This window comes from Accipiter gentilis, chromosome 17, assembly GCF_929443795.1.
Source record: "Accipiter gentilis chromosome 17, bAccGen1.1, whole genome shotgun sequence".
Taxonomy (NCBI): domain Eukaryota; kingdom Metazoa; phylum Chordata; class Aves; order Accipitriformes; family Accipitridae; genus Astur; species Astur gentilis.
This window is the reverse complement of record NC_064896.1, coordinates 24,184,510-24,194,140: the sequence shown is the minus strand read 5'-3', so window position 1 is coordinate 24,194,140 and position 9,631 is coordinate 24,184,510. Positions and strand designations below refer to the sequence as shown.

The 9,631-nt window shown below is 41.5% G+C and overlaps 1 protein-coding gene across 1 annotated transcript in view; it reads left to right on the top strand.

Annotated features, from left to right (window-relative positions):
* The first annotated feature begins 2,218 nt into the window (after nt 1-2,218).
* ANO3 (anoctamin 3) overlaps nt 2,219-9,631 on the top strand; it is a 147,478-nt gene continuing 140,065 nt past the window's right edge. Inside the window, exon 1 of the mRNA XM_049820662.1 lies at nt 2,219-2,293. Within this exon, the coding sequence (XP_049676619.1) occupies nt 2,248-2,293 (46 nt within the window). The 5' untranslated portion in view covers nt 2,219-2,247. The remainder of the gene's footprint in view (nt 2,294-9,631) is intronic.

Sequence of the window (9,631 nt, the reverse complement as noted above, 5' to 3'; positions counted from 1 at the left end):
TCCTCTGGTAAGAAAGGGAGCATCATGTATGCTGCTCTTGTACTTCACCTGCAAGTCAAAGGTGTCAGCCAACGTCTCTCGGAGAAATAGTTCTGGCCTAGAATCTTAGTGGGAGAAAGAACTATACTTGCTGTTTGCAGAGTACATATCGTTATTAACTACTAAGTTTATAGTTTGTATTATACTTATGTTTTTTTCCCTGGTGACTCTCAGCTGCTGGGTATAGATTGGGTTTTAATCCCTACTTATTCATTCTAGTATCTACATCAAAGCTTGAAAGTAAACAACAAGGACTGGATTCTACCTCTTCTTTTGGCTTGCTCCTGCTCTTCAAGCATTTGTTGATCAACAAGAGCCAGTCTGGCTGGTCTCCACTTGCCTTATTCTGCCATGCAACATCTATAGTGCTGTCTCTCAGCAGGAAAGAGCTGTTCCCAGCAGTTTTCCTGAAATTGCAGGAGTGCAGAGGAATGCCTCATCTATTACCTTCAGTGTGCAGAAAGCCACCGGAGACTGACAAATGAGTAGGATAATGTCTTCACAGCACCATAGCTTCTGCATCTTTTCCTAAGCTAACTAACAACAACACTTCTGCAAACGTTCCAAACAAAACTAAAATTCGGTCAGCTATCCTGAGGAGGTAAGGTTATTTTTTTCTCTTACGGTAACAGTTGGATGTGTCAGCTGCGCGTTACATAAGAGCGATGGCTGGTATACTCCTGAAAAAAGTGCTGGAGAATACCTCCCCAGTTAGGGTGCGATGTTTATTTTATCTATCTACCTATAAGAGCCTTTGTATGGATGTATTGGTATATATGACTGTTTAGTAGGTTTTCATAGTGGAAAAACATCCTTATACTTAAAAAAAAAAAAAAAAAAAAAAGGTGTGTATTCATCGTGGTTGTTTAACTAAACTGATATAGACAAAGTAGTACAACTTTATAGTACAGACTGGCCTGTAGTAAGGGGTGGCAATCATGTAATTTTTTAAGCAGATGGTATGCTACAAACCCTCAGTCAACTACAGGAAAGTTCTATCTTTACTGTCGGAGGAAATCTCTGGGGCATCTTCTAGCACACAAATGGAGCCACAGACTTTGAAGGAACGCTACAGATTTTGCCACTAGCTGCACAGGTTATGACAGGTGATTTAATTAACTTCCGTGGAGTAACTACTGTGTGTATCCCTAAATGGAGGAGATAGATACTGCTAGAGGCAGGCTGGAATGTTGGAATGACTGAATTTAGGAGGACCAGAAAAAAAAAAGACTATTATGGTAGAAAAATTAAAACATTCTGTAGAACGCTGAAGGATACTATCGTGGAACTTACTCGGAATCCAGAGAGAATAACACGAGTGGAGGGAGACAGGGAAAGAAATTACAGACTTAAAAAATGTAATCTTTTTTTTTTTCATCTGGAATGAACCTCTTGACATACACTGTGGAGAGAAGGGAAATTATAAGACAAATAGCAAAGAAATGGGCGACATCAGGCCTTGAATGTGGGATTTAGTGCCTTTTTTTGTAAAAAGCTATCTCCAGTAAGATTAAGACTGTGAGTTTTATAACATATATGGGAAAAAGAGTTGGTGACGCAAGGCGGGTTTATGGTGCGACGACAGGGCTGGAGGGGCTGAAATACAAGCTGCACCCACAACGCCTAGATGCAAACGCGCCTATTGCTATGGAAGGGAGGTGCGATTTGTGCCCGGCTTCCCTTCAGCTCCCCGGTCACACACCTGCTGTCTGTCAGGGACAGACAAGGGTGACGGGGGAGGCAATAGCAACAATAAAACCCGCCCGATGACGGATTTTCGGGGCTCGGGCCGGCACTCCCCTCACAGCGGCGGGGGGTGAGGGGGGGCCCCCCACAGACTTTCCCGCCCAAAGGGCGGGCGCCGTCCCCGCTGCTCCCCTCTCCGGGACGGCCGGCGCTCACTCCCTTCCCCTACCCCGGAGGGTGAGGGGAGCCGCCGGCTCCGAGCCCGCCCCTCGCCACGCCGGGCCCCGCGTTACCGCCTCTCCCCGCCAGGCTGCTCGCCGGCGCCATTCCCTCGGCCTCCGCGGCGCGGCGGGCCGGGCCGCTCCGCTCCGCCCGTTGCCTGAGCAACGACGGCGCCGGGGGGCTGCGGGCCGGGCCGGGGCGGGCCGCGCTGGGCCGGGGCGGGCCAGGCCGCGCCGCTGCGTTCCCGCCCCGCCGCCGCCGCTCCGCGGGCTGGCAGCTGGCGGGCTGCCGTCCGCCAAGATGGTTCACCATTCGGGCTCCATCCAGTCCTTTAGGCAGCAGAAAGGTCAGTAGAAACCCCTCCGGCGGTCATCGGGGCGGCCCCCGCGCCGCTGCCCGGGGAGGGAAGGGGACACACACGCCGCCTCCAGCGTCCCCGCTGCGGTTTCGGTGCAAGTGACGCCCCCGGGGGAGGGGGGTGCCAGGTGCATCGTATGTGGATGCCGACACACACGGCCGCGTGTGTGTGTGTGTCCGCATGCGGGCTGACAGCCTGGGTTGTGCTCCGGAGGCGCGTTGATGCTTTCGGCTATTTTACCGGTTTTCAGGTAATAAGGCTGCAGCGCACGGGGAGGATGCCCGGCGGGGCGAGACGACCGACCTCCGGCGCCCCGGCGGGGCCGAGGGGACCCGGCCCCGGTCCCCGGTCCCGGTCCCCGTCCCCGGTCCCCGCCAGCCGCTCCCTCGGCGGGAAAGTTTTTCTCCCTGAGAAACGGTACCGCTTGGTTGTTTTTAGTTGTTGTACAGGTGACTTCGGTGACGTCCTCGCGGGTGATGTGGACAGGTCGTTCACCCTCTGGAGTTTGCTGCTGCTGTTTCTGGTTTTAGTCTTCGTATCGTGCTGTTATCCAAGTATAAATCTGGAGAAGGAAGAATCGCGGTAATGGGGGGGGGGGCGGGAAGGCGGCTCTGGCATTACAAGTGTACTTCGGTTCAATCCTGGTATCTGTTTGTTTGTTTGGGGTTTTTAATTGCAAAGCAAAAGCTTTTGCTGGTCAACAAATACAAAGGTAAATTTTCAGTTGTGATTACCATCGCTATAAAACCTTTATTGTGTTTTTGGTAGAAAAAAGGTAATTCCCACAATGAACTTTATTTTTTTTCTTGATCCTGGAACTGATGCTTTTACTACATTTTTTTCCCCTCTCTCTCTAATGCTACTTTGACAGAAGATGAAATCAAGATTTCTTTCGTTATGAGCATCCCCTTGCACTCTTACTGCTGTTGTAGTTGTTAACAAACTCTTTTTTTTTCTTAGAGTACAGTATGCTATAAATTATGATTTAATATGGCATGCTTCGTACATAAATCATGGGGTCGCTTATTGGATTTTGCCTCATTCAAGTTCTTCTCTTTGAATGGTTAGTGGGAAATAAATAATTCAGAGCACTTATTCCATTCTGGTAATTCCATAATAAATTTAGCTCCTTGCTGTAGAGGTTTTGCATGTAATGCCTGTCTTGTGTGCAGTAATGAGCAGTGCTGTTTCAAATTGTAAAATGTCTAGTTTAGTTTCAAAGTTAATTAAGTAGTATAAAAAAAATCTTTTTTTTCAACTGTCATAGATACATTTATAAAAGCATCAGGTGTCTAGGAGCAACACTGTTAATGCTTAATTTTTCATAAGAAAATATTTCTTACATTACAGTAGTGATTAGCAAGTTCCAGAGTCCTTGTCAAAGCCCTTCAGGAGCTATTCAGCTGTTCTGTAATAATCTTTTTAAGAAAAAAAACCAACACCCAAAAACCTAACTTCATTATATTCAAGTTCAGGGTTGAAATTTAGTTGCTTGAAACCAAGCTACACCATGTGATTTATGAAATTGAATGTTTGTGGTAGTCGTAGAACTTCATAATAATCTAGTAGTTTTTGCCAGTTATCAAGAAGCAGATTGTTGTTCTCTTCTCCTTCTTCCTGAAGAAATCCTGATTAAGGTATCTTGCCAGTCATAAGGCTTTGCAAGAGAGAGGATGCACTTATGGAGCTACGGAGCCTGTACAACAGTGACTAGTATGTGTATCGCTTTCCCTAACGTCTCATGTGCAGTGTGATGTGTGCTAAATCCACCTGAATGAGTTCGGTTTCTGTTTTTCTCAGCCTACAGCTTTTAGGGATGAGGGAGGACAGCATGAAATCTTGGGGAAAAAGCTATAGAGAAGCTAAGCAAGTATAAATAATAAACAAGAAATCATCATCTAATCATGAGGTATTTAAAAGAAGCTGAGAGTCTGGTACACTGAAGTTCATAGGCACTGATCTCTCGGCAGCAGAGAGCATCACATCATTTTGTGTAGTTTTTTCAAATTTGGTGTTTTATATCACTCTCCTACTTTAAGATTTCAGTTACTGTCATTTCTAACTTCCTGTAGCTGAGATTTTGACTAAAACAGTAACCTAAATTCCCTTTTTTACAGAATCAGTGTTAATCCTCATGAAATGGCCAACTGCCCATCACAGCTGTTCCTTGTATGCTTCACTTGCATTGAGACCAAGCTTCATTTCTTTGGGGGGATGGAAAGGGCATTATTTTTATGTGGCTTCTCAATTATACAGGATATAAATCACTAAGGATAATAGTTCATGAAAACAAACAGAAATTAATTTTAACCTTCTTAGAAACAGAGCCAGGTAATTTATTATTGTACTTATTGCCACGTAACATAATATTCGAACTCGCTTGCTGAAGAGAGGTAACTTTTAAGATGGGAGATAGAATGGCCTAGAGAGCATTTTGTTTCCTTACCTACTCTGAGCACTTTGTTCTAGCTGAGGAGACAAGTAGTGGATTTGGTACCAAAGCTGTCTTCACGAGGCTTGAAGGAACAGGACCAAGTTCTCCAGTCTCTTGGGTGTCTAGGAATCTTCAACAGGGAGGAGAAAAGAGGAAAAACCGCATTTATATCCCAAGGATTTGCCTCTGGTTAGAGTTTTGGGGGGGTGTTGGTTTTTTTGTTTTGGGTTTTTTTTTCTTTCTTTCTTTTTTTCCTTCTTGACAGAGTGAGGAGGCGTTCACAGTAGGAGGCTGCCGTTATAATGTGCCACCATGGTTTTGTCTTGCTCTTTGTTCAGATTATGTATGCAGAGTGAAACCCTCAGTTTTCAAAAGCTGCAACAGAGTCAAAAGACAGCGAGAGTTTTGAAAAAACGAATCTCATTCTTCTTCACACCCACAATTTTTGTTGTTCTACTTGTATTTGAAAGTATGCCTATCAAAAAGAGCAGTGTCCTAGAGGTAGACTAATCTGTGTCTTTGCACAGTAGTGTGTTAGATCTGTTGAGCCATCTGTATAGCATTTTGTGGCTATTTTTAACCTCTGCTGTGGCAGAAACTGCTTTTTCTGAAATTAGTTTCCTCAGGAATATTCTCAAAGATAAAAATTTTATTATTAAATATATACCTTTATACTTTTTACCTCTTCAAAAGGTGATGCAACCTATGGCTTCTGAAGAATTATGTCAGAGGAAAAGGGAAGAAAGGTTTCTTTTTTAGCAGTTTTCTTCCAACCATCCTATAGAAAAGAAAAATCTCCATCCTCAGACATTAATACACAGTTTTGCTTAAAACTGCTAAGTAAATAGTACTCAGCAAGGAGAAATAAGAATAAGATAATGCCAAAGAGAACAAAGATCATCTCCGTGCAAAATTTGTAGTTTAATGATTCCAGGGAAAGACAGCTCATTAGGATTTGGTATTTGATCTCAGTCACAATTGTCAGTCTTTTAAATGCAGGACATAAGTATATGGTAGGTAGCCTTACGGTAGACTTTGTGTTTTCTGTAATGGGTACGGGACTGGTGCTAAGCAATTGCTTGTTTTATTAGGGAGCTCTATTGAAAAATTACATCCTTCAGAAGGAAAGGCAACCTAATTTGCAAGAGGTTCTTCTTTTAACAGATACTTGATGGTGAGTGGGTTTGAATGTTTCTGGCCTGACGGAAAGTAAAACCCGCGTTTAGGGTCTAGGTCAAGGCAATTACGATGCTTAAAATTTTGAATATCTAGGATTTTAGTCCTGATACACAGACTGCAATTTCCTGCATACTCTGCTGGGTGCTTTTTGACTATTGTTGTTCTTTTTAATACCCCATCAAAGCTTTTTAATGAAAGAGTTCAAGGCTGGGAAAAAGAAAATATGTTTACGCCTTAAAAGTGAGTTGCTTTTAGCATGGTGTATGAGTTTTAGGAACATGGACTGCAGATTAAAAAACAGTGGCTAACTTGGGATGCTTCTCATGCTTCCTGTTAAAGGTGCGTAATGGGACAGGAAGGAGTTCAGCAACTTCAATATGCATTATGTCTTTGATGAGAGTGCTGATTTAGCTTCTCAAGGGATTTATCTCAAAATTGCGTGACTTCTGAACAAATTAAGTATCTCTACAAAAAGCATATTCCTAGATCTGAACTTCTGATCAGTGCCAAGTATTTTGTTTCATTTTATATATTGGCCATCTGAAGTTGTAAAATGGTGTAGATGGATTGAGGGTTGGGTTTAGAATCTTTAAAAAGCCACAGTCATTCTCCCTTCGTAGGGGCACGCGTTACTTCATTAACTGGTCTTGTTAAGCCGCTTTGAGTTACTTAGAGGACCACTGCTGTTGTAGAGTAGAGCTTTTTTTGTTATTGTTATTTTGCTTTAATTTTAAGATCTTAATGACCTGCATTCTTTATAAAAAAATTTGTGAATTTAATCTGCGTTTAACTTTTGAGTTTAAACAAGGATTTGTAAAGATCACGTTTTTTGTACCGCTCCAGAGTTTTCAGTATTCAGAAACTTGGACTTGTAATTAAGATTCTCGTGGAGAATTCTCCAAGGGTGTTTGATACTTTAGTGGCACCAGAGGACCTAGGAAGCTTAATAACCCAAAGAGACTGCTGAAGTTAGTAGAAGATGCAATTCTGTCATGCAAAAATTTATGAGAGATTGTGACTCTTCGCTGCTGTTCTCCAGATCAGAAAGACCAGGTTTCCCTGTCAGCATGGGTAAAGGAATTTTGAGGGCTCAGCTCTTTCATTTGTATTCCAAAAAGCACTAACATGTACAGAAAATTTCAAAGCTATCCTCATCTTGACGCCGAATGCTGACAGCAATGGAGCTATTAATAAGTACACTCCCTTAAAATGATACTGTATTCAAATAGTGCCATTTCCAATGCTCTTTCAGGGAACTGAAAAGCAAGGCTCAATTTTTAATGAGGTTTATCTGGCTATATTTGCTCTTATTTCTGTTGTGTGGTACAGCTGCACAACTTAAGATACACTTCACCTTTTTCAGTCAGACACCTTAGAAGGGTCCATGATGTCTTTTTATTCTGGATTATACTCTTGTTGTTTGTAACTTCAATAAAATATAGAGCTTCATTGAAAATAATCATTAAATATGACATATTAAACCTTATATTATGCAGGTGCATGAGTGCCGTAGAAATAAGTTAAATGTTGTTTCTTTTTTTTTTTTTTTTTTTTTTTTTTCCCACTGAATGACTATTTTAATTGAGAAAGCTGAGGAAATCAGAAATTTTTGATTTGTCGCATAACTCTGCTATCTGAGTACAGCTGACAATGCTTTGGTAAGATGTCTGGGCATTAGCTTCCTACGTTCTGATTTAAGTATAGCTTGATATAGTAGTATCTGTGGAAAAACCTTGTACCTATTCCAAAGCTTTTCAAAACTTCCTCAGTAAGGACCCGTTAAAATAGGCAACCCCTGCCAACGCTGATTTTCTTTAGAACTCTTATTTTACCATTTATATTTCATTGAGTATCACCACAAAATTGCAAGTTTCAGTTCTGCCTTCATATTTTGGTAGGCTTATTCTGCTTTTTGTCATTTTTGAAATCTGCTAAATGAGGATGATAAATGAAACAACTCTGCCAGTGTAAATTCTGTTGAATATTTGTAATAGTAGCTTCGATATACCAGATTCTGTTAAAAAGTTTTGCAATAAAATTAGCAGTAGTCAACATATTTTGTGATTAAGGTATTTTACAGCTCCAACAACCATGAGAAACTGAAACATTGTCTTAACTAACAGTACCAAGAGCCTTGCATACCAAGCAATGCAGCCAGCTAGGTAGCAACTGGAAAAGTAATGACGTCTTTTTATTTTCCCCCACTGAAAAGTAAGGAAAAAAATAGCCATTCATATTTTAGACCTACTGTGATAGCAGAAATTAACTATTCTAAATTCACAAGCTTGCTGAGCAACATGAAGATCCCTTGTTTTCTGCTTGGGCCTGTCTAAGCTGAAGAGAGGATCTGTGTTGTCTTGAGTCAGACATGCAATGAGGTTTTCAGAAGGCATCATACATGGGATTACGCATGTTACAAATCTTAAGTTCCCTTTACCAAGCTTGTTCGAGAATTAGTTCAGGTCTGTATATCCTAAAGCATATGCTACAGTCGATTATTTATCGGAGACAAGTGTAACTCAAAACTAAGCTACAGTGTACAGCAATATGTTTTAACAACTCTGAGCCTCAATGAATGCAAATTCATCACTGTTTTCTCAGAATGAGATTCTGAGTCTGCCTCAATTTGGGTTATCATCTGGCTTGTGAGGGCTTGAAGCCAGTGCGATTACTTAAGTGAGGGATTGTTCATTTGTCTGACTGGTGAGGTCACAGTTTAATTCACAATCCATTTGACTATTTTCAGTGGGGCTTTGAAGAAGCTGATATCTTAGCTATACTTTTGGGTCATCTCAAATATACGATCATCAGGCAAATAGTAACATTATGATGTAACTGATCTGCTTAAAGGTAGGGTCTCTTGAGGAAAAAAGGAAACCGTGAAAGCATGCTGAATTAGATTCCATCTCTGCAGCTCAGGAAAAGGAAGTGTAGTTTGAAGAGCATCCCCTGTGAAAAGTATCTGCAGAAACCCCTTTTGGACAACAGATTGCGACTGTTGGTATGGTTTTTGTTTGTTCCTTTAGTAACAACCTAGGACAAGAAGACGCATGGGTTTTCTTGCTTCTTGGCTGTGATTCTTACTGGATTTCTGTGTAGTGCTGGTAGCTCAAGAAGGATACACAAACAAAGGAAGCTAGAAAAAATCTGCGTTGAAAAATTCATAAGCACATCACAGTTACTGAAGAGCTGTAGCTAGTCACGTATGCTCCAGATAAATACTGTGATGATGGCAAGCTCTGGAGTTAGAAAATGTTTGAAATGTCATATTCTATTCACTGCTTGTCTGATTCAGTAGAATTACTCTTGCTTAAAAAATTCCTTACTCCTTACTGTTTGTTTGTTTGTTTAGTAACTTCAATAGTATGCCTTTCTAAGCCAGAAGGTCTGCTGTATATAATATTTGCATTCTGTTATCTTTCTGCTTCAGTAAACCAGTGGAGGTAGTACTTTTAATGAATTAATTTTCCTGAACCATTAATCACATATTGGGGGGGGGAGGGGGAAGGGGAGGAAGTCCCTTTTTATATTTGGGCTATTTTGCAGCAGTCCATTAGGTTCCTTTTTTGTGTGGTTATTCTAAAAGTAGCTTAATAGTATGAGAAAATAGTGACAAAAGAGCAAAGGGGATTAAAACAGTGAAAATGCTAGGAGAAGCAGGCAATCCTAAGAATTTTGAAGATTTATGAATGAGTTGAGAGACTACAGGGGAG